The sequence below is a fragment of the Sebastes fasciatus genome, chromosome 16 (assembly GCF_043250625.1).
Source record: "Sebastes fasciatus isolate fSebFas1 chromosome 16, fSebFas1.pri, whole genome shotgun sequence".
Classification (NCBI taxonomy): Eukaryota; Metazoa; Chordata; class Actinopteri; order Perciformes; family Sebastidae; genus Sebastes; species Sebastes fasciatus.
The window spans coordinates 13,448,903-13,476,150 of NC_133810.1; the positions used below are offsets into that span (position 1 = coordinate 13,448,903).

The 27,248-nt window shown below is 40.2% G+C and overlaps 2 protein-coding genes across 2 annotated transcripts in view; one reads left to right on the top strand and one right to left on the bottom strand.

Moving 5' to 3' along the window:
* Positions 1-27,248, top strand: part of fgf13b (fibroblast growth factor 13b) — a 260,311-nt gene that overhangs the window by 52,222 nt on the left and 180,841 nt on the right. The gene's annotated exons all lie outside the window — the stretch shown is intronic.
* The window catches only part of LOC141752807 (actin-binding LIM protein 3-like), a 60,026-nt gene continuing 33,081 nt past the window's right edge, over positions 304-27,248 (bottom strand). The window contains exons 9-24 of the mRNA XM_074610998.1: positions 24,346-24,404; positions 22,096-22,176; positions 21,280-21,435; positions 21,104-21,133; positions 19,071-19,182; positions 18,675-18,785; positions 16,065-16,115; positions 11,533-11,670; positions 11,342-11,406; positions 10,861-11,002; positions 7,526-7,555; positions 4,907-4,965; positions 4,056-4,122; positions 3,895-3,902; positions 2,562-2,642; positions 304-1,916 (exon numbers count right to left, since the gene is read on the bottom strand). Of these exons, the coding sequence (XP_074467099.1) occupies positions 1,803-1,916; positions 2,562-2,642; positions 3,895-3,902; positions 4,056-4,122; positions 4,907-4,965; positions 7,526-7,555; positions 10,861-11,002; positions 11,342-11,406; positions 11,533-11,670; positions 16,065-16,115; positions 18,675-18,785; positions 19,071-19,182; positions 21,104-21,133; positions 21,280-21,435; positions 22,096-22,176; positions 24,346-24,404 (1,304 nt within the window). The 3' untranslated portion in view covers positions 304-1,802. The remainder of the gene's footprint in view (positions 1,917-2,561; positions 2,643-3,894; positions 3,903-4,055; positions 4,123-4,906; positions 4,966-7,525; positions 7,556-10,860; positions 11,003-11,341; positions 11,407-11,532; positions 11,671-16,064; positions 16,116-18,674; positions 18,786-19,070; positions 19,183-21,103; positions 21,134-21,279; positions 21,436-22,095; positions 22,177-24,345; positions 24,405-27,248) is intronic.

Here is a 27,248-nt window from a genome sequence, read left to right on the forward strand (position 1 = left end):
TAAGGGAATCAAAGGCCAAAAAGGTTGGTAACCACAGGTCTATGTACTAATCTCTAATGCGCTAAACATGGGGAGTGGTAAAGGTGGAAGCTATCAAGAGAGTAGTCATTCATAAATTTAACTACCTCAAATTACATTACAGCTCAGAATCAAATCAACATTTCCAGATATTCTTGGAAGAACCACTTGAATCCTTTCAAGAAACCGCTGACCCAGTGACACCTTAACCAAAATCTAAAAGCCTGAAACAAACAAGCCTGTCCATCATCATGTACAATCAGGGGTCAATAAATAATAAAACAGTGAAGCTCGAATCATTTATTCAGAAGTGGTAGTGACAGACACGGGTTTGTAAATTATAAATGATACAATAAATTAAAAATAAGTTAGTAGCCTACCAAACACATTTAATGTGGTAAATGCGCTTTGAAGACCTGTAAACACAAACACACCTCATGATTTCAGTTCCTGTAGCATCATTTAATCTTTTACATTCAAGCTATCTAACACATTCGACTCCTATTGAATCCATTCAGCTCAGTTTCTCTCACACTTGTTTGTTTTTTTAACCCAAACACAAATCCTTTCTTAACTCTAACACTAATACTTCTCTTTGCGTCTTTGTTTGTTTGTCTCTTCCCTTGTTACTTCCTCCTCTTCTCAATCCCTCTTCCCATTTCCTTCCTTCACTTGTGCATTGTTTTTTCCCTTCATTCTAAAGGTCTGAATAATCATCCATGAAAATCACCCTTAGTCATATGCTGTAATTACACACACACACACACACACACACACACACACACACACACACACACACGCAAACAAACATGATTCAGTCTGGTTTAACTGTAATGTAACATCTGAAAGCCTGAGCCGCTTCACGAGTGCAGCTGCAAGCATGAATGGACAAAAACGTTTAAATAAAATAAGCAAAAACATCTTATTTTTAAAGTGTGTGTAGTACCAAAAACCTGATTTCTCTCACACGGCTCATTCACATTAAACCTTACGATCACATCATATTTCAAAAACCACCTCAGTACTCATGTCATAGAGAAGAACTCTCAACACTGATATGGCTTCAGAAAAAAACTGACATCAAAATAACAAACACATGCCAGTATTTAAAAAAAGAAGAAAACCTTTGGGTTGCATTATTTGCTCATTATTTTAAAAAAAACATTGTGTATGTCACGTTCAATAACCCTAATGTTAATGAGAATCTCACTAATCTCGTCAGCTTAAGAGTTGCTGATGAATAAAACTGGATCTTTACTGACCCAAACAATGTGCCAGTCTGTTTCCCAGGCAGTCTATTAACTTCCCAACCTGTCTCCCTAATTTTCAGCATGGATGGAAGCTTGGCGCAGCATGGCAGACCCCTCAGTATGGTAGGAAGTACATCATTTTACAGTCCACCTGGTCATGTATCAGACTGCCACCCTGGTGCTCCTGTTAACACACTGCCATCTGCTGGTAGGAAGGGAGAAGCAGAAGAACTTCTACTCATTCTGTCTGTTGCAGCTCAAACGTGGCTCATCTGCTGCCTCTCAAAGTCTTCATGATCTCCTTCCAGTTATCATTCCTCTCATTTCCATATGTATTGCTTAAGAAGTCCAAGTACATACAAAATCAGGAGCTCAACAGTTCTGTTCTCTTGGCACCTCAAAAGGAGGAGGATTTCAGCCAGTTCCTCCTCTGTGACAGTCAAGCTGGGGTCAGCAGACCTCTCTGGAGGCTACTTTTCAGAGCACACTGTTGGACCTGCATTAGGTTAGACGATTCTTGTGGCTTCTTTTTCCTCAGAAGAGTCGGACCTGTTTCTTCAGCTCGTTTTTCTTCCACTGAGCGAGATGATCAAAGGCAGACATGGACATGCCAAAGACTCTGTAGAACTCCTCTGGTGAGAGGTGACGCTGGGAGGAGAGAGGAGACAGAGCCGTTTAGAGAAGGGGAAAAACTGTCATGGCCATTTTCAAAGGGGGTCCCTTGACCTCTGACCTCAAGATATGTGAATGAAAATGGGTTCTATGGGTACCCACGAGTCTTCCCTTTACAGACATGCACACTTTATGATAATCACATGCAGTTTGGGGCAAGTCATAGTCAAGTCAGCACACTGACACACTGACAGCTGTTGTTGGCTTGAGTTTGCCATGTTATGATTTGAGCATATTTTTAATGCTAAATGCAGTACCTGTGAGGGTTTCTGGACAATATTTGTCATTGTTTTGTGTTGTTAATTGATTTCCAATAATAAATATATACATACATTTGCATAAAGCAAGCATATCTGTCCACTCCTATGTTGATAAGAGTATTAAATATTTGACAAATCTCCCTTTAAGGTACATTTTGAACAGATTAATTTGCGATTAATCTAAATTGCTAGTAAAAACTAAAATAATCCCTATCCGTTTCAGATATGTAATCAAGAAACATTTTAGACATGGCTCTATGGATAGCAATGTCAGTCTGTCTGTGTTTTCATTATATTCTTGTCTGTCTATATAAGACAGTTATTGAACTAGATTTTGTAAAAGAGTCCTGTAGCACTTTACCTCCAGTCTGGCTCGGTCCACATCACACGGGAGACGCTGCATCCCTCTGACTGACACAATCAGGACTTCATATGGGTAGATCTAACACACACACACACACACAGAAATACATTTATTCAACTTCTTGCACCAAAATGCACCGTTGAAGCTTTGGTCAACATGTGAATACAAATTCAATAACTCAGCACAGTTCCTGTATACATTTCAAGAAATATTCTTATCTAGTTATTTATACTATTATTTATACTACACTATTTATACTATTCTTGCATTTATATTGAACACACTTAATAGATCCCACTTCTCAGCATTTTGTATTTACTTATTTACACAGTGGTTATTTATTGTATGTGTTTGACGCACATATGTTACATACTTTAGTTTTATTTTTCTTATATTTCTTTATGCTTTTATATAAGAGCAACTGTAATGTCCCAACTTCCATATATATATATAATATATTTCTGACTCTTTAAACACAGAAACTGTAAATCTAATTGCATTCAGATGCTCCTTCACTTTCACTGATGCTGTCACCAGCTTGAATATTTCAGCACCATAAAAACAGGCAGACTGATTTTTTATTTATCTTCGTCACCCTCTAGTGGCCAACGGCAGCAATGACAACAATGACAGAGGCTAAAATTAATTAGAAAAATTGATTGAGCCTCTCTGTTTAGTTTAGTGTAATTATGGTAATTATTCATGCAGATAGAAGTATTCCACTGAGGAAGAGATTAAGAAAAATCGTTTTTTGCGCTGACATGGTTGTTTTTCTTCTTAATAAAGAGAGGAGACTTTCTGCAATTCTTTCCAATCACTAACACAAATGACAAGAAATGCACTTAACGAAGTTTGACAAAGTTTAAAGTCTGTTGAATGTTTGAATCTATTTTTTCTAGTTGTTTAGTGAATAAAGTTTCGCTCTTATCGAGCTGTTGGACTTTAAAAAGGAGTAGCATTCCTTACAACCCTGTCCCATTACTCTTAAAGGGAGAAATAGTTGCAGAATGCAAAGTCAAAAATCCTTAATTCCTATTAATTCCTTAATGATCTCCACTCTATGATGTGATGCTTATCGTAGGTGACGGTAGAATAATAAACTATTTTCCCCTAGTTCCCATTGAAGCTGGTGAACTTTCTAGTTTTCTGTAAAGATTTTTCAATATCTGAGTCATCCAGCTTCACAAAGTCAAGTGGGTGTTACTGAGTGAGATGAATTCATTATTCAATATGAACTTTAAACAGACAACACATCCTCCTTATCTATTACCCACTGATCCAGACCTTTCACACTTGGCTCAGTTCACCAGTTTTGGCAAGAACCTCTTACCTTGTATTCTGAAAGAAAAGGAGAAGAGAAAATACGTTATCTTAACCGCTGCATTCATTGTCACCTCGATTCCATCATTATATAACATGCACCAGGAGGTAAATCAGGAGGAAACGAGAAGAACTGCCGATAAGCAGATTTAAGCTGCACAATAGGCTTACCTCTGATCTGCCAGTTAACTGCTTTACTGCTGTCATACTGGTAATAATCTGCACCAGCGCTCCCGGGCTGTCAGAACACAACGACAAGATTTATTTAATCATTACAATGGAGGGAAAGGATCAAGCAATGTAGACGGAAATCATTAAATATTGTGTCGATAAAAAGTCCCATCAGTGTCTGTCTAATAATGTATCACACTGAATAATATCATCATAACAATATAAAGTTGTCAGTTACTGTCTCAGTTGGCTTCGGGAAGTAATACTATGTATGAAATATAAATATAAAACTGATGAGTTTCAAAGGTTCAACGGCAAATGAAGGACTTTCCTATAGCAACCAGTCAAGTGGCAGTTTACTGTCCAAAATGTCATCACTATATCATTATATCCTATGAGACATTTGTGTGAAATTATCATAATTAACACATGAATTCTTGAGTTATGGCCAAAAACGTATTTTGTGAGGTCACATTGACTTTTGACCACCAAATTCTAATCAGTTCATCCTTGAGTCCAGGTGGACATTCTGTGCCAAATTTGAAGGAATTCCCTCAAAGCATTCCTGAGGTATTGTGTTCACCAGAATGGGACAGACAACCTGACCACGTCTGTCGCAGAGGCATAACAAACTAAACTAAATTGTGTCATTAATTAGCCTTAGCTGATAAAGTATCAAATAAACTGAAACACTGGACTGAATTAATAATTAAGCAGATACAAAGACAGTGTACATTTTGGGTAACAGGGCCTATAGTGAAAAGAGAGAAAGGCAACCTTTGCACAGCCAGACCTATCATATTCTCTCTTTCTCTACCACACATACACAACCAGTTTGCATGATTGCTCACCCTGTTGAGTCCATTCTTGCCGTAGCCTGGCAACGAGGACGATTTGGCAATGTATGAGTCTGGAAGAACAAATAAAAACACATAACCATAAACAAACACAGGAATTATGCAAAACAATATAAACAATATTAAAAACAATACATTTATGAATAGGAGCACAGTACCTCTACACACTGACAGCTGCTGAAGGATTTAAAAAATGGTTTCTAACATCTTTTTGTCGTACAGTTTCTGGAAACGATTTATCCTATTTGGTACGAGAATAAAAAAAACACTAGAACTGCTTTTTAAACCTCAAGGCTACCACTGCCTCCCGTACACCCACCTGACACACTCCCAATTAAGGAATGTGGCTCCGACGATCACACATACATCAGTAAAATCAGTAAGTAAATGACATTTCAATCCTTTAGATGTGCTGTATTACCCTCTGGTTATTAAATGTATACCCTAAATACAAATAAATAAAATACAAATAAAAACTGCAGAAAACTGAGCCAGCTACAACCTAAAAATTGCAAGTTGCAATAATACGTTATTGAGTTATTATTGCATTTACTTTGACAGCCCTAATTTTAATATCAACACCCCACCACCACATCAAAATTAAATCCATACTTTTGTTGTCACTCTTCTTGTAACCATCGGTAACCACCAGCATCCTCTGGCAGGCCTTTATTTGTGGTTCTACAGGTGAGGCAGCAGAGGGCAGTGGAGTCACACTGATCCACTCAAGTCTCTCTTCAGTCTTTCTACTTTCACTTGACTCTTCTTCACTATCTTATTTTTTGTTTCTTGGCTCCATCATCCATTCCCCCTCAGTCTTTTGCTCTTCTCTTCCCCGCCCTCCCTCTCTTCTGCTCTCTTACTCTGCCCTCCTTCTCTTCTCTTTCAGCCTTTCTCTCTCTCTCTCTCTTGTTCACTCTGCTGTTGAAGGGAATTAAATTACACAGCGATGTCAAAGAGCCGGGACGATGATGCAGTAGAATACTGGCCGGGGCGTAGAGTGAGATGCTGAACTATAATGGGTTTGTCATCTACAAGTCTCTCTCTCTCTCAACAAAGAAATGAGTCTCATAGATTAGTCATGGTGTGTGTCTCGGAAATATGGTTGTTTCATCAAAGTGTGTCCTGATGCCAAACGGTGTGAAAACTAATAGCCTATGCATCTCATTAATCAATGTCTTTATAGTACAAGTACTGGCCTATAACCTCTACTGCCATTTGAATCATCACAGTTAAAGGCAGAGTTGATGATGTTATCCAGTATACACTATTTGTTATATTGGTTGAAATGGTCTTTACACCCCGACAGCGATCCATTACTGATGAGCTCTGAAAAAGGAGCGGAAAAGAGCCGTCATCTGTAGCTGCTGTAATCCTGTAAAAACGTCTACCAATCACTGCCTTGAGGTCCGCTTGGAAAGAACCAATCAGATGCCTCCCTGCCTCCCTGCTCGTACTATACCCTTGGCGTGCACCAGCCTGAAGTCAAAGCGCGTCGCCGCCGCAAGTTTACTGGAGAATGGAAGAGAAAACTCAGCACTGCAGTAGCACTGACGCGGTTACTTGTCAAGAGGTAGCGTTGTTGAGTTGATTTGTCTCTCACCGTTGACTACCGTACATATTTTGAGGAGTTAAAATTCATGCAAGAGCAATAACAGAGATGGTGAAGAGATCATCAGAGCATCATTTTAGGATTGACTTTAAATTTCTTTCACTTGTTTACAAGGCTCTTAATGGTTTGGGACCGGCCTATAATACTAATTCTTTGTCGTCTTATAATCCTTCATGACCTCTTGGATCCTCTGATGCCGTTTTTTTTAAATACAAACTATCCCACAAATAACAAAATCAGAAGCTCAGCCTTTTTTTTAACCATGCACCAAAACTGTGGAATTCCCCACCCGAGGCTATAAGTGATGCAAGCTCTGTGAACATTTTCAAACGACAACTGAAAACGTATTTATTCAGCATTGCCTTTAACTAGCTGTCGCTCTTCCTTTGTTTTATACTCATCTTTTATTGTTCTTATGCCTTCCTTTGTTTTATTAGTTGGTTTTATTGTGCAGTATTTTGCATGTTTTAATCTGTCTGTTTTTATTTATTATCTGGTTTCTTCACTTTGTTGTAAATCATGTTGAATTAATCCCCCAGTATGAAAGGTGCCATATAAATAAAGTTTATTATTATTATTTTACAAAATGCAGCTGCATAACAGGCATATAAAGGCCAAGTGTGGTTAATGTGATCTTATAAAACACATCTATGTTTACAAACAGAAGTGTAGTGTGTAAACTGTGGGTTGTGAGACAGATGGCTGAGAGGTTCAGGTCTGTGATCCTGGATCAGTGCTGCTGCTGAAGAAAAGCTGCTAAGCTACAGCGCCATTCATCTTCCCACCTGTAACCCAAACGAACAGAGGTGTGTGTGTGTGTGTGTGTGTGTGTGTGTGTGTGTGTGTGTGTGTGTGAGTTGATAACAATCTCCCACTTAAAGCTCTGCCGCTGTCGCAGCAGAACCGACAGGATGGAGGGGGATCAGACGGAAGACGGCCCGCTGTGTCGCCGTTCCCTTGAGATGACCTCAGAGATCAAAATGCTCTGATGAACCACTCACCGCTGTCTGCACTGTAGATGGACCTGGGAGCTGAGGACAGAGAGACAGCGGAGACAGAAAGAAAGAAAGAAAAAACAGACACGACACTACATTAATTCCATCAGTGATACACCTTGAAAACACAGAATCTCTTGCATCAGACGTCTTGTGTCTTGAGCTCCTAAACTCTGTAGTCCTAATCAATTACAATAATCCTTCATTTTGAAGAAACAGTAGCAGATCTAAGCCTTCCCTTAACGCTTGTTTAAAAGCTTCCAAGGAAGTGAAGTTGTTTACATGTGTGCCAACTGAGCAATCAGCTGATGTTTCCTGACACCTGTAATGGTGCGTGTCCACATAGCCCCCGTCCTTTCCACGCTTCCCATTCATTGTCTATGTAAGCAGCCGTGCAATGCATTCTGGTAGCGTGGCGGTGCGGTTCGAGAGACGGACCATCACGTTTCCCCGCTCCTCATTTGCATAACGCTGAGGTCTAGGCTACTTTATGTAAATCAGGGGGCATCCAGCGTGACTCACCGCCTCTGGAAAATCCTGAGAAACTTTTAAACTAACTGTTGTTGATTTAAAATAAAGACAGATTCAGAAACTGCATGGCTTATTTCTCGCATAGAATGTTTTCAGAAACACATTTCGGTGAACTATTTCCGTGATATAAGAGAAAAAGGTTTCCAAATGAGCTGCCATGTTGGTTCCGGTTTGAAAGCTACACCTGTCCAATCAGGTGCCTAGTGTCTAGTGGTAGTCCATCAAGCATCCAATGCTGGGAAACGAGGCGATCCCTCGTCTCCAAAATCGCCCCTGTGGTCGCGTACCAAAACTGCCCCTGATGAAGACTTAAAACAATGCCTCCTTTTCCTCTATATAGTATATGCTGTATTTGCAGAAACCCAGAGGTGACGATGAAGATGTCATTTTTGATGTGTGCACATGGATACATGCATATTAGTGTCTTGTGTGATTATGTCCAGTATGTGAGACTGTGTTAATTCGGGTTAATAAATCATATAGTCATATAGACCTTTTCAAACTTGGACAAGACATTCTAAATGGGCCCCTTTGTATTTCCTGTTGTCGTGTTTGTAAATGCAGTAGCTGACAGGAAGTACACTTGGACCAAAGCTGTTACCATAGCAACAGAATGGCAATGAAAAGGTCTATAATAAAAGTATGAGGGCCAACAGTAAACTGAAATGAGGGCGTTAATTTTCAGTGGCAGGGAAATAAAGAAGGCCAGCTGTTGTGGGACATCTATAAAACATCAGCTGTGTGAAGATATGCCCCCTGACAGCATCGACATGCAGACAAATCACCATCACGACCTACACATCATATAAAATATGAAGCAGCATGGGCACAGCCGTGCAGCATCGGGCCACTCATGTTAAAAATGCAGATGTTTATGGCATCCATCCACTGAACTTTGTAATTTTTAATGCACTGTGCTGCAGCTTCAGATCATTTTTCACAAACGTAGGTGCTGGAATTTGAAATGTAAGATAGGGAATAGATTTTTAATTTTTTTTTTTTTTTTTTATTATCATAATTGATGAAGTAACACGACACCTCTTCCTAACTGGACGCAATGCGGACATCAGATTGTTTCAGTTTTCCCCAATGTCGAAAAAAATCGAAATGTTGACCTGATGGTGGCGATAGATGAAAAGCCAAAGGTATTACAATTCATCCTGAGGGGAACATGAATGTGTGCCCCAAATTTCATGGCGATCCACCCAATAGTTTTTGAGATATTTCAGTTAAAACCACAAATGTGAACCTGATGGTGGCACTAAAGGTAAAGTCAGGGGATCGTAAAAGTCGAAAGGATTCATCCTTTGGGGACCATCAACATCTGTACAAACTTTTATGGCAATTCATCCAATAGTTGTTAAGATATTTGAGTCTGGACTGAAGTGGTGGGCCAAATGACTGACACTGCTAATCTTTGGAAAGAAGCAAAATCTGTTATGTCAATTATTTAGTAGGAGTTCATGTCACCTCCACACCTCTCAGTATTTTTCTAATCAGTATAATAACAGCAGACTGTATAAACCCACAGTGATTACGCAGCACCGAACGCTCACATTATCCACACCTCTCTCTGTCTGACCTCCCTGTGCCCATAGCTCATTTCCCTCTCTCTCTCTCTCTCGCCGCTCTCTGACCCTGATTTACCTCGTGGCTTCACGCCATACATCTTCTCTGAACAGCTCCAAATTGCTTCAGCTTCTCACTCCCTCTCTCTTTTGAATTTAATTCACTCTCTATCTCGTTCGTTCTCTCTCTCGCTCTCTCTCGCTGCGTCTCCTGTTATAACACCCTCTCTTTTATTCCCATTTGACCTCCACCTAAACACTCGCTCTCTTTCTCTCGACGAGTCTCTCCATCTTTGTCTCGCCCGCACTCGTGCTGAATGCAATGAGGAATGTGATCAATGAGAGAGTTAATACAGAAGTGGGAACCCCCCCCCCCCCCCCACACACACACACACACTACAACTTGCTCAGCATCACAACGAGACACACATTGCTCCTCCTGTAAAGGCAACTGTATTCATTTCCTAACCTCTAACCTTCACCACTGCAGCCCGATCATCACCATTACACTAACTGAAACCTGATCCTATCTTCAGCCATGAACCTAAACCACAGTCTTGACGCCCAATACATTAAAGGACCATGTCAGTGCTTACGGATCATTTATACTTTACATTATTGACAAACCCTTTTCAAAGCAGAGCCTACCACGGTTCTTCAGATCAGTTTTTAGCCGTGCTAGCGGCATCACTTTATGGATGACAATGTCAGTCTGTAAGTCCACCACTTTGGACCAAGGACGAGGAGTGTTTCAAGATCCCTAAAAGAAACTGGCAAAAAACAACCAAAGCCAGCGGGGCAAAACAGACATCTGTGCATAGAGCAAGTGTGGTTTTTTTTCTGAAATGTCACCGTAAAACGAAAGGGAAGGGAATAACACAGCCCTTTTTGTCTGGTCTTGTAGCACCAATTTCAAAAATATTTGCACCTTTCTACTGCATAGATTAGTTTTATGAAAATCTTTCAAGTGGTGAAATACTTCTATAATGTATAATAACTTTGGTGGTCCCTTTACTTCTCATCTAGTGCCATAAACAGGTAAATGGTCAACTTTGGAAATACTTTAGTTCATGACCAAATGCCTGTAAAACTAAATGACATTCCCATCAGCCTCAGCTGCACTTTGTATTTAGTGCTTATTAGCAAATGACCAAGAAACTGTCACACACTGTGATGTCAAGTATGCAACATGTAGTAAAATCTACAAAAGCCACACACAAACACTCACACCCACAGACTTACAGCCATTGAGGGAGCTGTATTCCAGATTGTTCAGCGCCTCCTTGCTGCTACAGCGGGAACTGCGCCTGCTCCCCCACTGGTCATTGTCGTGACAACCCGACCGCGCTTTCATCTCCTCCTTCAGGATCATTCTGCCAATTCCCTGTGGGGAGGGAAGGAGGGAAGAAGAAGAAGGGAGAGTAGAGAGGAAAGAAAAGAAGGATGGGTTAAATAAAGGAGCCAGAAAAAAAGGTGGGGAAAAGTGGACAGATAGATGGAGCAATAAGAGTTGGTAGATGTTGATGGAATAAAATAGGATGAGACACGGAAAGGACAGATAGAGGGATGAATATGAAATGATAGAAGGAGAGAGGAGCATCATTCTGTAACATGTCCAGTGGGTGAGGTTGGAAAGAAGCATTTAATTAACTAGCTCATTAAATATTAACACGCACACTTAAAATATAACAGGGAGAAGCAGGAGATTGTCTTCCTTTCTTACCTTGTTTATATTGTGGTTCCATCCATCCTCCTCTCCTCCGGATGAAAACCTCCTCACCCTGGAGACTACAGAGAGATGGGAAGTAAAGAGTGAATAGTAGGGCTGTCAAAGATAATAATAACGCGTCAACGCAAATGAGTTTTAACGCCACTAATTTCTTTATGAATTTCTTTAACGAGAGGGAGCAGTACCTTTTGGAGAGCCAGTATATGGGTAGTAGTTGGAGTCTGGGTGATAAAGGCTGTTACAGTTGGAGGTGGAAAGGCCACTGGTGTTGAGGAGGTTCTCATTGGTCTTACTCTTATTGGCTGTCGGAGAGGCAAATATGTCTGAGGGAGAAACGATCAGAGAAAGAAACAATTTGTTTTTACATGTTTGAAATAACGACACGGCACCGAGAAGGGAAAAGCCAATCATGGGGCAATAATGCTAAAACATGTTCTGCTTTAACAAAAATGGATTGGTTTGTTTGTTGGTTTGTCTGTTGTTGGTCTCTAAAATGATTCATTGATGTTTTGTGCCTTTTTGTGTGTGCGTGCATGCAGGCGAAACAAGACGGACTAAAGTAGTGCATTTACTTACAGAGAGGGGAGGGCACAGCAGGCGGGAAGAAGGGAGGCATGAAAAGCGAGGGAACAGAGAAGGGAAAGGAGGTCAGAGACGATGTGATGGGATACGATGCACAACTTCCAATAAGCAAGCAAAGTTGTCAAGGGTGACGATTTCCTTGCGAGGATGAAAGGATGCAATATGTCTTGGAGGAAATTGTTGAAGGGGTTTTTTGTGGGTTTTGTTAGACAGTGAGAAGAGCGAGCGGGTGACATATAACAAAGGTCATATATTTCCTCTGATGCTGTGGATGCATGAATGTGACTTTTAGTCTTTGGACAGTCCAAACTTAGACTGAACACAAAAAAACAACGGAGCAATCTGTCCCCTATTTGAGATATTTTCAGAAGGGGATTATGAGGTCATTTTGAAAAAATGTAAATCTTTATTCAGAGGTGACATACTGTATCATGGAAAACTCTCTTTTTCAATGCTTGTGCACATACATTCGGATATGTGGAGTGTCTACCAACCCGCAAACTGTGAAATAAGACAGTCCAGTCAGTTTTTTGTGGGATGTCTAGATCAGAAAACATGTGATTCAACAAGCCATTCAGATTTAGCTCCCCTTCCTATGTCACATACATGCTCATTAGAATATACTGCCCACAGCTTGAGAACTACCTTTGCTAAGGTGCACCATATTTTTCTCGCAAGCCGATCAGAGCAGACTGGGTTTTTTTTGGAAGGGGGTCTTAAAGAGACAAAGGGTGAATACAGTTATATTCAGACAGACAGTATGACAAAAATAATGTGTTTTTTGGACATTAAAGCATGTAAACATGCTCTAGTAAAAACTCAAAATACAAGTGTGAACCTGGAAATGAGCATGATATGTCCCCTTTGACATAGACAAATGTATTCAACATTGTTTCATGTTCATTCACATGCAGGACAGATGCCATGCAGACATGTTTCTGGCCGAGGAAACCTCCTACACCCTGATCCTGGTAACATTTTTACATTTAAAACAGATATTACAGAAGTAATAAAAAGCCCCAAAAGAAAAAAATTTAAGCCACTCATTTGTGCGTTACATCTGCTATTCTTAAACTCTCGCTATCTTTCTCTCCCGTCTGGTAATAAAACCAAACACCTCCCTGACTGGCTCTAAAAAGTTTATCTTTGAGCTGCAGCCAGGTTTGACTATGACATACATTATGGCTCTAGATATACAGCATATATATATCTGATCATGGTACTTTGCCTTAATATGAAAACCACTCTATAAATGATTTGTACTGTAAATTGAAATTCATCCACAGAGCCCAGATCACAGATTGCCGGCTCAGACTGTGAAGAGAGAGAGGTTTGTCAGCACTTTGTAGCTCAGCGTAAATCATCCAGAGGTGTTTCTGAGGAACTGTAAGTCTGCCGGACCCGCCATCTGAGCACTGATGGATCACCTACACACTCACAAGATTTGGCGCTGCTTCTCTGAGTTTTACTTCTCTTGAATCACCAATTGAATAATCTGTAGTCTCTGATGTGGCAACAACTACCCAACATCACAGCTGTAGTTTAGTTTTAGCCGTGTAACGTTATTAGTCCTCAGGGGATTCACTCATTTAGGACCCGACAGATAACATACCGATACCTCAACTCTTCCGACATTGATTCCTGATCTGAAGCAGTACTCTTGTTTTTCCAAATTTAAAAATCTCCCTGCGTGAAGCTCATTGAACGTGTTTTTTATAAAAAGGTAACATAAGGCCAGGGACTCCTATGGTGCTAAAAACTGAGCAGGCGGCACAGTGTAGCCATTAAGCAGCTGATATAGTAGCAGGAATACTGATTTTATGACATTGATTTGAATATGGATCGGTCACATCATGGCAGATGCACTCCCCTTAATAAAGTCAGTGTTGGGGCTGATATGAAGCCTCTCTAGTGATAATAGTCAGTGGAAGGGCAACGTTGATTGTACATGGCGTTTAGGGCTGTAACTAACAACTTGTGTAATGGCAAATTTCACTTTCTGTTTAAGCCACTTTAGCACACAGTTTGTACGTAGTTTTGAGGTGTTTCTACTTACAATTCCAATATGCAAAACCTCAAAGAAATACTCCTAATTACCAAACCTTTAAACATAAACTTAAGAGATGGCTTAGAGCAAACCAAACCTGCAATCATGAGTAATCACACAACCTCATCTCTGGTACTGTTGTTACCGATACTGTCATTATTTTTACATATCTGCTACTTTTGTAATGTATTTACAGTATGTATTTTATTGTATCGTATTGTGTTGTACTGTAGTGATTGCTGAAGTATTGTATGTTGTGTATGGAATATTTCTAATTTGGAATAACCTGCCCAGGGACTACAGATGAAAATTAGCTCTTCAGCTAACTCTGGCACATTTACACTGAGGTAGAAACTGAAATGTTGATTAAAGTGCACTGTTCCTGGTAAATAAATAAATAAATAACTTAAATTAAATTAAATTAAATTAAATTAAATTAAATTAAATTAAATTAAATTAAATTACAGTTTTTCTCGATTGTTCACACACATTTTCTGAAAGCATGCCTCATACTCTCAGAACTCTACACACAAATCAAAAAACACACACACAATGGGCAAAACCCCTCAATTCTCCTGCAAAATTAAACTTTACATTCAAAACAATGTTATTTCTTCTCAAAATGGTATTTTGTTTTCAAATGACACACACAAACCATCATATGAATAGACATTTATAGGAACCAGTTGAACACTGATGTGCTCAATGTAAAACACTATGATGAATGGAAAACACTTCTTCTCCATTCATCATAATGACTTAGGCCCTTTTTTTCTTCAGTGTTACACTTACTACAGACAGTACATACATAAGTGTGTTGTAAAATATTTTAGAATATTGTTTTTATACTCAGAACACACAAATACATGGTAACAAATATATTTTATTTTCCCCACAAAAACAATGTACACAGTGTACATCCCAACCAACACAAAGTTGCACATACAGTGGTCTACATACAAAACAACAGAAGAATTTACTGTATACAGTTACAGTAAAAAAAACGAAAAAAAAACTATTTTGCATCCTCTCTTCTGTTTCGGTCTGGCCACAGCACCTCATCCACATCACAAGCAATGTTTTCCCTGGCCAAGCAGTGGGGGAAATATCGCTTAGCATGTCGAATCCAGCCATGAAAAGCATCAACTGATTGCTAATTGTAACACTGTGTGACAGGTGTTTGCCCATGTGATGAGTCAGTGTGCATAGTAGGGCAATTGACTTTAGAATTTTGAATGACAGTGTGTTCCTTGTGAAAACGAGATTTTCTTCATGAAAATTGTGCCAAATGCAGAGAATTGTGTGTAGTGTTCTGAAAAAAGTGTGTTTTAGAACTGCAATTTGAGTGTAAAGCAGGAATTGTGCTTGTAGTTTAGCAGAATTGGTTCAGGGGGTTGGTGCATGAGTTACATGTTGTGGTCATTGTGTGTCAAGTACCAGTATTTGTGTGTAAACAATTGAGAAAAACTGTAAATTAAATTAAATTAAAATAAATAAAAATTAAAATAAGAAGGTTAATCATAAATCCAATCAGTGGACGCTTACTTATTGTTCCAGTTCTCCAAGTAGACAGCAATAATCCTAACTTTTACACAGCTGGAATGTATCTTACAAAAGTAAAAACCTTATGCAGCAAAAACAATAAATAAAATTGAAATCAATGTTATCCAATAGAGTGTCTAAAGGGTCAATATGGCTGTTTCGAGCCAAACTAACAATAAGGTGACCTCCTTCCTTCAATAACTGGTGACTAATGAGCTTTTACATACAACCTCAATATATTTAACCACCAGTTTAAAATCCAAAGAGCAGAATTCAAGATAATATTAGAGACAATGTGGTCAACTACAGCTGCATCAACCCTGTGTAGGCTTGTAGAAGAAATGCTTTCATTTCTTCGGACTACTTCCCTCTGAGAGAAGTTGTAGAGGAGGAGTGAATGTCATCAGAAACAGATTTTTTCTCTAACTGATTCCTTAAGTCAGACAAACAGAAGCATACTGAGAATGCATCGACAAGCAACTGGCTGACAGGTAGACAGTCTAACGAGAGCTATAAAAAGCACAACATGGTGAGGAATCAACTAACCTTTTCTTTTGTAGATGGGGGGTTTCCTGTAGATGTTGGTTTCCTCAGAAGCTGAGAAGAGAAACAGCAACAGAATGAGTGTGGAATGCAAAGGGAAGATGGAAAGGAGAGGAGAGGAGAGGAGAGGAGAGGAGAGGAGAGGAGAGGAGAGGAGAGGAGAGGAGAGGAGAGGAGAGGAATATGGATTTTCTTCATCATCACCGTCCCACCAAATTAGTTGTATACATTTACATACATACAAACAGTCTCCTTAACCATAAAGCTGACAGCACAGGTAATAAACTGCTATGGCGGAGACAGCGCCATGCATCCAGACAGCCTGACTGACGTGCAGAGAGGCTGATTAATACAGATTCACCGGCTTATTACCGGAAAGAGCAGCAGATGGCACAGGAATAAAGGAGAGGGAGGAGAGCAGTTGAAGATTGGAGAGAGGGCTGGATGGAGAGGCAGAGGAAAAGATAAAGGAGAGAAAAGGGAGAAACTTAGAAATGCCAGGAGCATGTGGTAGGTTGTAGCTCTCATTTGGTGGATTATTCTGAATAATTACTCAGCTTTGAGTGCTGGAAAAGCACCACAGCGACACATTACGGTAAATTTAAAATAGTTTGTATCATGAGCTGCAATAAAACAACAAAAAATACTTCCAAATTCTTCACAGAGCGTGCCACTAAACCTGCCAAAGTTAGAGGTTTCGACTCCCAATGGGCCATCCACGCTAAATTTGTATGCACTCGAGATACTGTGAGGCACTTTGTATAAAAGCATCTACCAAATACATTTTGCTCTGTGTTGAAAAGCTCGAAGGGAGCGATGTGATGTCGCAGGGGCTGGCAAGGAATAACAGCCTCGGAAAAAGCCAGAGAGAGAGAGAGAGAGGGAACATGCAGTGAGAAATGGACTGAAGGCAGGAGGAGGGAAAGATGGAGGGAAACCAAATGCACAGCTTGCAGTGGAAAGTAAAGGCCCTTTTAAAGTGAAGGAACAAAGACAGAGTGGGACATTCAGGGAGGAGAGAGGCAATAACTTGATAAAATGGAGGTTTGATGGAGTGTTTAAATAAAATGAACTGGTATTAGTTGTTAGATTAAAGCGTTCATATGTTACACAAGAGCTCCAGATCAGTAAGATAAATCAGACAGAGACTCCCCGCTGGAGTACAATGAATAAGGATAACTACTGTAGGTTATTGCGGATGGATGATTCATTTTCTTCTCTGCTTAGATAGTGTGGGAAACTTGTGGGAAAATTGCATCACGATTATTTTCATTATCGATGAATGTCTATAAAATAAAAAGGGACAAATAGCAGCCACAACTTGCAGCCCGAATGATGTCTTCAATTTGTTTTTCTTTTATCAGTCAAAACCAAAAGATAAAAATATAAAACAGAAAAAAGGCAGCAAATCCTTACATTTGGCATTTTTGTTTGAAAAAATGACAATTAATCGATACATTTTCTGTCAACAACTAACTTGAGCACTTATAATAATGCTAACGAACAGTGGTGGAAGAAGTGTTAAGACTTATTAATTAAGTAAAAGTAGCAAAACTATAGTGTAAAAATACTTTGTTACAAGTAAAAGTCCTACATTCAAAATCTTACTTAAGTAAAAGTACAAAAGTATTAGCATCAAAATATACTTTAAGTACCCAAAGTAAAAGTACTCATTATGCAGAATGGCCCATTTCAGAATAATATATATTCTACTCAGTCAGGTTAAAAGCTCACTGGGAATGAGGTTGTGTGTCTGTTAGGAGAGCAGCTAGTGTTGATCAGGGGTCACGATGTGGGTCCGGGTCTTGACTAAAATGTAATGGTTAGATGGAGTCTGGACTCTAAGTAGGGCTGCACAATAATGGAATATTAATCAGGATCACGATTTTGGCTTCCCACAATTAAATGAACATGATCGACTTCTCTATTGACGTTTCCAATGCGTGCTTCGCTCATAGAAAACTCTGCTACATATCAAATCAAATGCTTCCTAAACTAACAGCCAGCCACCAGCTTGCGATGGAGATGTTTGGCTTCACTTTTGGGGACCTGTTAACCCTCTGCATGCGCACCATAGACTGTGTATAATAAGTACATGTAGTCACCATAACGTCATCCGTTGGTTTGTGGACTGCCATTTTTTAAGTTTGGCATTTTGGCCATCTTGGTTTTTTGCAACCAGAAGTGACTCAAGGGTGGAGCGAAGTACAACCAAACGCTGAATAAGACATTTTTATGCAACCATAATGTTATAATTAACTTTCATGAACAGAAAACACAGACTTCTAGACAATCAGACTTCTTTTTGCAACCAGAGGAGTCGCCCCCTGCTGGATATTAGATATAATGCAAGTTTAAGGCACTTCCACATTGGCTTCACTTTTCAGAGTTGCCCACTGGAAGTGCAAAAAAATATTTTTTGTCCCTCAAATCAATGAACAATCGTGATCTCAATATTGATCAAAATAATCGTGATTATCATTTTGGCCATAATCGTGCAGCCCTAACTCTAAGTATGAGTAAATATTTGGAGGGTGGGTCGGTTACGATCTGACGTGGGTAAATTCGGGTTAGTAAACAGGTCAGGGGTCAGCGTTATGGATGACGGCCTACCTGGCACATGGAAATGCTTGGGGGCTTGGAAGGTGGTGGTGGTGGTGCTGGGTGTGGCACACCAGGGCTCTGGCTGACTGTAATAAGGTGAACTCCTGCCACTCTCACTGCCTGCAGCCAGCGCAGCCAATCCCAGTGAGAGAAACCAAAGCATGAGCAACAGAATGGCCCACGTCCCCAAACAGACAGACAGACAGACAGACTGATAGCTTGACGAATTACATGTATGTGAGCATGTATGTGTGTGACGGGTGCTGCTGGGAATCCTGGGGCTCTGAATGGGACATGACACCCCGTTGCACCCACTTAAGGAGCTAGTACGCCTTTCTAGTTAGGGACCTCATATTTTCTGTGTGCATATGTGTGTGTGTGTCTCTGCTTGAGTGGGCACATTACCGGGGAGATAATAATGCAGTGGGGAGCCTCCGTGGCGACTGTGTGCAGGAGAGTCAGTGAAAGCGGAGCTGGAGGAACGCCTCGTTCTCAACTCCACGCTGTCCAAGAGATCCTGGAGAGAGAGAGAGAGAACGAGAGGGGCTGTCTTAGAGTGATGTGCTTCATTTACTAAATGCAGTAAATTAGATTACACAAGCCTCCTTTCAAAACACAATTTTAATCACGTTGAGAGCAGTTCAATATTCCATAAATCTGGCGAACGCTTTGTGTGTTCCGCCATCTAGCGGAGTGACTATACTGTCTGTCTGGTGACTTCAGGCTGAAAGCGTCCGTGGTTGCTCGTAGTAACTTATGTAAACCGTTGGCGTAGATAAATAACACAGATGAGTATACATTTAAAATTGATTAAAGTAAACCCCCTACACACGAGCAGTGGATGGGGGTAGTAGAGGAGATACATAATGGAGAGGCTGACACATCGTTTAAGACTGCAAGAAACACAGATGGAAGACAAGTGGGAGAAATGGACATTATTCAAAAACCAAAACAGCGACGAAGACGGCAGAAAGGACAACTGATTGAGTTGGAAATGACATGAGAATGTATGCAATACTGGAAGTGTAACTCCCAAACACGAGTCCTGTATGTATTGTTCCCTTTGTTTGTGTGTCTGACTGAGTACATGCCCATATGTTGTTGATATGTGTATAACCTTGAAAAACATCAATAAAAACTAAAGTGAAAAAAACAAAATTGAAGGCTTTTACGAGGATAAAGCTGCCGTCACTACGAGCAACCACGATGCATTCAGCTGAGAGTCAGTTAACCCTGTTAGCAGACCAATCGTATAGCCGACCGATTAATGATGTTTGCTTTGTGGTCATTGGGTTGCCCTAGTTAAAGCGTTATACTGTATTTCACAATAACGCCACAATTAGTTGATTGAGTTCATTTATTCCACAGCCCCTAGACAGTGTCTCAGCCCACTAACGTCATTAGTAAATGTTAACTTAGCTGACGTTACTTATCTCACCATGTTAGGCAGTTGAGAACTGCTCGGGTTCTTCCCAAACTCCTTGTCAGAAGTAACGTTGAATAGAAAGTAAAGCTAAAAATAGAAAATTGTACACCTCTTAGGACAACTTGCATTCCAATGCGCACCAACTGAATGAACCAGTTGTGAGGAAAGATGGCAGACAGCAAAAGGTTTCTTTTGGGTGTCATAGGCCTTTAATTACGAAGCAGCCATACTTTAAAGGAATAGTTTGACATTTGGGAAATATTCTCATTGAGAGATGACATGAGAAGATCGATACCACTCTCATATCTGTATGCTAAATATGAAGCTGGAGCCAGCAGCTTGTTAACTAAGCTTAGCATAAAGACTGGAAACAGATGGAAACAGATAGCTTTGCTCTGTCCTGGTAAAAAAAAAAAAATCCACCTACCAGCACTTCAACACATTATATCTCATTTGTCGGGGAGTTTATTCCTTTAAATGATTGTCAGTTTTCATATTTTCTTTTCCTACCTTCCTGGCAGCCATTATTAGCAATTCATTTCTATGAAAATCAGCCTGCAGAGATTTGAAAGTCGCTGCAATTAGGGATGCATCGATCCAACTTTTTCTCTCCTGATACCAATACCTCAACTCACGTTATCTGCTGCAATAATGCGACACCAGTGCTTTCTCTTGCCAAAATGTTTAACTTGTATGCTTCACTGTGCAGAACTCACTGAAATCACTTGCATGTAAAGGTAACATGAGGCAAGGGGTTGCTGTGGCACTAAAAGGCAAGTTGGTGGCCTGCTGTGACTGACTGTATGCAACCGAACCACTGAAATTCATAATGACAGTGACGAAGAAACTGTATTTAATGTGGATCTGTTACATTTGGTCCATCGGTGCCGATTCATCACGATCAATTTTACCGTTTGTAAATCTGCATTCATTTTCCTCCCATTACATTGTTTCCAAGCAAAGCTACTACTTTAAAATCAACCGGAGTAAAATTGGCGGATGAAGTACTTACATGAGAGTATGGTGATAAGGAGCCCAATGACTGGATGAGAAGGAGAAAATATATATATATATATATATGTCATTAGTTAATTTCATTTTATCTGACTTTTTGTCAGACGAAATGTAACTCACCTAATGTTGTAACTTTCACGTGTGTGTGTGTGTGTTTGTGTGTGTGTACTGTACCTGTCCGCAGCTGTATCGCTCCAGAGTGTCATCTGAGAGGTGTGTGTGTGCATGGTCGGCCTGATAAGGGATGATGTCAGGCCTCTGGATGTCATACATGGCTTTGACCCGGGGCAGAGCCGCCAGCTGCTTATAGTCCAAAACATCAGCTTTAGACTGGAAGAGAGACAGAGACAGAGAGAGACGGGTAGACAGAGAGAAAGAGAGGAAATGGAAACGGAGTCACAAATAGAACATTGGACGACATAAATAGAAATTCGGAAAGAAAGATAGAAGAAAAATCAAAGGCAGAGAAATAAATGTGTGCATGCAAAAACACACATACAATACATGGGCAGAAAGCAAAACTGACACACAAAAACAGAGAGAGAGGTGTGATGATAAACATAAACAGACAGTTGGTAGACTTGCAGAGACATTCAGATATACAGAAAAATAAGATAAAGCAGTTACACATGTTACATTAAAATACCTGAAGGCTTGTTTAATGACAATTTAAAAACAGCTTAAGACCTATCTCCCATAAGAAAGGTCTTACAAAATGGAAAAAAAGGTTCTGAAATTGAGTGTAGACCCATAACTAAGGCTATAACAGACAGTATTAACAAACATAACAGACATGAAGCAGGGGGACAGATGGGTGGTGAGACAAACCAGACAGTCTGCTCAGAGACAGACAGGAGACAGAAAGAGCTTTCAGGGACTCTTTGTGTTTCTGTCACTGTCGGTTATACTTTTGATTGAAGGCTGTGACAGTGACAGCTGAGGGCGTAATCATAGCAGCGTTGGCGTAACCATGGTGACGGCGGTACTCACACAGATGAGCCGGTGAGGGGAGCCGAGGAGAGGAGAGGAGCCCGGAGGAGAGATGGACGCCGTCTCAGAGGTGCGTCTCAGCTGGTGGGACAGATGTAAGAGAGTCAGAGAGCAAGCCTGAGGTCAAAGTAAAGTTATACTGTAGCTCAAGTACAACAGCCAACAATAATAATAATGATAATAATAAAGACATCATCCACAACATTACACCTATCTATGTACTTGTTGTCAGGTGGATCATTCCCACGTAAAATCCCGCACACACACACACCTCTAAGCAACAGCAATTTGTTAACTAAACTCTGTCAAACCTGAGTATATGGCTGCACCATGTACGGTCAGTCTGTGAATCTGTGGCTAAATTGTTACACAAATAGTCAGTGGTCATGTCTATAATGTTAAATCCAGCAGTAAATGTCCACCAGGTTCCAGCGAGGACACTAGGGGACGCGCTGCTCCAGGCAACTGGCCGTTCAAGCGCTGACGTAGCCGATCATTGAATGTACCTGATCGGTCCGTGGTTTTCTGCTTGCCATTTCAAACAGGAAACAACATGGTGGCCTTCTCATAAACTTTCTGTTATTCCGTCTAAACGATCCACCAAAAGCTACTTCTGAAAACATTTTAAGTGCGAACAAAAAGTTGCACTGTAATGCTGATGAAGTGTTTGGGCTCAGTAAGGAGCAGAGAGCAGTACTGTTTACAGTGACTGCCAGACTCTGTTAACATATTGTTCAATTTAACAGATAATAGAGCATGGGAATGGCCATCATATACTTCTATCATTATGTTCTAAGCTCTTATACACTTTCACTATTTATTTTAAATAATGAATGACTTAATGAATTCAGGTTTATTTCTGATTTATGACTGCTGGGCTGCATCTTAAATTAATCTTCAGGTTCCCAGCTTTCAGATGATGTACACCACTTCTATGTGACATCTACTGTTGACCTGTTATCTCCCCCTAAACACCCCCTGACCCTCACTAAAAAAGACAAAAACTGTTCTATTGTGGTTCTCAGAGGGCTAAGCGAGAAATAGGCTATGCCACTGCTGAATCTCGTTTTAGAACTAGATCGCCTAGTTTGACAGCTTGGTCCAAGTTTTGTGAGCCGGACGCGTCGCGCTGTACGGACTGTTCACGCTTTTTCATTTTGAAAGAGCAACAGCCAATGAGGAAACTCCAACACTCGGTTGACCAAACGTATAACTTCATCACTCAGTCAGTCAGTGACAGACTTTTATGTTTGTAGGACTGGCCCTCTGCAGTCCAACCAAAAAAAATCTTGGGCAACACTTTATGTGAAGGAGTGTGTTTATGAGACTGTCATACACTGCAAAAACACCAACTTACTGCATATTATTTGACATAAAAAGGGCTACAAGTTGTCAAGACTTAGTAAAAAGTAAACCTTTAGTTAAGACAGCAAACAGAGGCAGTCTCTTGCTTCAACAAAAGTGACTGAGGCCTGATAACAATCTACAATCTTTAGCTTTGATTCATTACAAAGAGAGGAAGTTCTGTTAACTCGCATCCTTAAGTTGCGGAACCATTTCAGAACTTTTACAATATGCATGTGTTGACTAAACTGATCAAATTGAAAACGGCTTTTCTAGTGAAAAATAAATACAACTGGGAAAAATAAGTCTATCAACCCTTGACAATATAATTACGTGTTAATTTAAGGTTGCCTTATTTATTTAAGTTTTCTCAACTTCTAAATGTTTACAGTGTTGCTACAGTACATCACCGAAACTGCTATAAATAACAATAAAACATATCAATGCTTACGACTGCTTCCATCAAGTACATACATGTTCATAAATGTGTTAACTTAAGTGAGCTGAGCAGTGCAAACATTTCACTATAAAAGGCAATTTTGTATTCTCATAAAAAAAAAGAAATGCATATCCTGTCCTTTATGTTCAAAGAATGTAGGAAGGAGATGATTGTAAGGTTTTTTGGATAACGATAAGACTAGTAAAGCAATTGTTTCCCCTCCATGGCATAAATTGCATGTAGTACATGAAATAAAGGGTGTACAAAGCACTATATCTTAGTGCAAGATAAAAAAAACAATATTACATTTATCTGGAGTGCAGCCTTGTTCTAGTTAAAATGCAAAGAACAACACAGCTTGTAAACCAGGAATGAGAAATTTCAGACACACAGAGAAACACGGAGAGGACCGAAACAGAAACAGAGAGAAATGGCAGGGGGTTGTGGATATTTTGAGTATCGCTCACCCTCAGTTTTCTCTCCAGCCGAGCTGATTCTTTACACATGGGGTGCCAAACCTCTGAACCTGCACACAAACACACACCATTTTAGCTCAGTTTATTTTGTTTACTGTGTGTGGGCAGCAGCCGTACAGTTTTATGGGATCCTATGAAGAGGAGATCAGCCTTTCTCAAGTGCATCAACATCAATCGACAACACACACACACACACAGGAGGCAGTGCATGAGGCTGTGGAGGCAGTTTGTCTGGTCTGCGGACAGAGGATGTAAGTCTTGTTGTCTCTCCACGAATAAATATAGAAGAAGACACAGAGAGAGAGAGAGAGAGAGAGAGAGAGAGAGAGAGAGAGAGAGAGAGAGAGAGAGAGAGAGAGAGAGAGAGAGAGAGAGAGAGAGAGAGAGAGAGAGAGAATTTCTAGCCATGCTCGCGGTGTGGTTTAAGCAATGGCAATGTCAGTTGATCCACCACTTTGGTCCAGACTGAAATATCTCAACAACAATTTTATGGATCGCGATGAACTTCCGTTCAGACTGACTTCTCCTCTAGCGCCACCAGGAGTTTGACATTTCTCAACAACTATTGGATGGATTGCTATAAAATTTGGTACATACATTGATGCCCATTTCAGGATTATTATAATAAATATGGTGATCCCTTAAAAGAACTGTATGCAGGGTCTGAAATTAACTTTGTCTGCCACACAAAAAATGTATCTGCCCCTTTTGAAGTCTCTGCGCTAAATGAAGGAATAATATTTTAGATCTGATGTCATTCAATGTTCAATATATTATATATACACAAAAAAACATTATATGCATGGTAAATGGCTCAGAGATTATTTCTTATGTAATTTAGAAATGCACATTTATTGCATACCATGTGCATATACATATACTATAAACAGAACCAACACTGTGCATTAACAGTCATCCCAAAAGAAGTTTTTTTTTAATTGAACTGAATTGAACGATAAGAGGTGAACTGAGAGAAGAGACAGAAAAGAAACAGGGAAGAGGAAACTTGACTTTCCAACAAAAGACAAACGAGGGAATGAATGGAGCCTATGAGATCGTATCCATAACAATAAACCACTAATGACAGGATGTTATATGCATGTGGTGCTGATAGTGATAATGACAGTAATATATCCGCTCTGAACACACACACACACACGATCATTTTCTCGGGCAACGCAGGAACCAAATGGACTCAGTTAGCTGATCATGACTCTAATATACAACTACTATCAACACCATAAATCTGACCTGCACACACACACACACACAAAGAAACACAGAGACTACACACACACATACTCACACACACACTCCCACACACAAAATCAATACTGTAGACAGAAACCATGCGTGGTGATTCAGTGCACCCCCGTCCCACCCACGCTCCTCTACTCTGCTGCCGAACAGATGTATGGCCTTGGACTTGAGATCCTTTATCTCCTGGATGAGGAGAATCTAAATGGTGCAGAGGGAAGGAATTCAATCCAAAACAACAGCGCTGCTCATCACTTCTGAGAAAATTAGCTGCCGGAAATTTGTCACCAAATAATAATTGTAAATGTGACTCCTTAGTCCTTCTCTGTCTTTTCATTTAGGAATGAAGCCTCAGCTAGACAGACTTTACCCTTTTATTAACTTTATGTAAAATGAGGTTAATCAGTGGACAAAACCGGCCTCTTTATCTGGACCGGTGATATTCAAAAGAGGGGATGAATACAGCCTTTGCAATCTAGGGAAGCAATATTGACATTTGTGCTTGTGTCATTTGAAATTCTAATGCTATAAAGCAGCAGATATTTAAATGGCCTCGGGAGTTTTGCGTTTTTGCTGAATCATGCTGCCATGAGAAACAACAAACACATCAGACTAATGTTACCAGTCAGATATGTGCTGTGTTTTCTTCCATTCCTTTAACCTCCTGATGTCTGATGCTCTTCTTCTTTTTTAAATTGAAGCTCTATTGAGAAAGTAAAGAAGATAAAGGTGCATGAATGCACTAAAGCTACAATCAGTTTGTTGACTCCAACTAACGAATATTTTCATTGTCAATTAATTGATTATCAAAATAGTTGGCGATTAACTTAATAGTTGACAGCTATTTGATTAATCGTTGCAGCACCACCTGAAACCCTTAGTTGATTTATCAATTAGTTGATCGAAAGAAAATTACCTGATAACAATTATGAGAATCAACGTGTCATCTGAATTATGTCTTAAAGGGACTGTTTGTAACTTTTTAAGCGTATAAATGTACCGGGTTGGAACACATGCGCGTTCGCATATGCGCGCTCGCGTGTGGCCGTAGCCTCGTCTCCTCTGCCTGCTTGCCTTCACTCAGACAGCGCGCTCACTACACACTGCAGAAGAGTTAGTTTAGCTCTGAGAATATCTAGTGAATGTACAGTGGACGTTTGTGCAGAAAAAACTGCTGCAGCTCCTCCAGACCAACAGAGGTTTTCCGTGTCTTGTGAAGTGACGGGGCTCTGCAGAGAGAAACCTTGTTGTCTCGTTACCGACCGGGTGCCGGTGTCTCCCTGTTCACTCCGCCTGCGGGCGGAGGGAGACGAGTTTCTCACTGCAGAGCCCCGCTGCTGAAGCCTGCACTGATGCAGGTGAAGCAAACACAGTATCAGCAGTGATTCATGGAGAGACCTTCGTCTGGTCAGCTAACATTACTGCCAAGCAGCTGAAATATAGAGTGATATTGTGGTTTTAGCTGACGTGTGTCGCCTCACTGTTTTGAGCGATGCTCGCTCATGTCTATGTAGAGCGAGCACAAGCACGAGCCCGACGCTGACTTTCGTTAATTTCACGGCCACAGGTGTCGCTGTTAAGAAGCATTTCTGAAAGTTACAAATAGTCCCTTTAAGACACGTAAACGCTTCAAAATT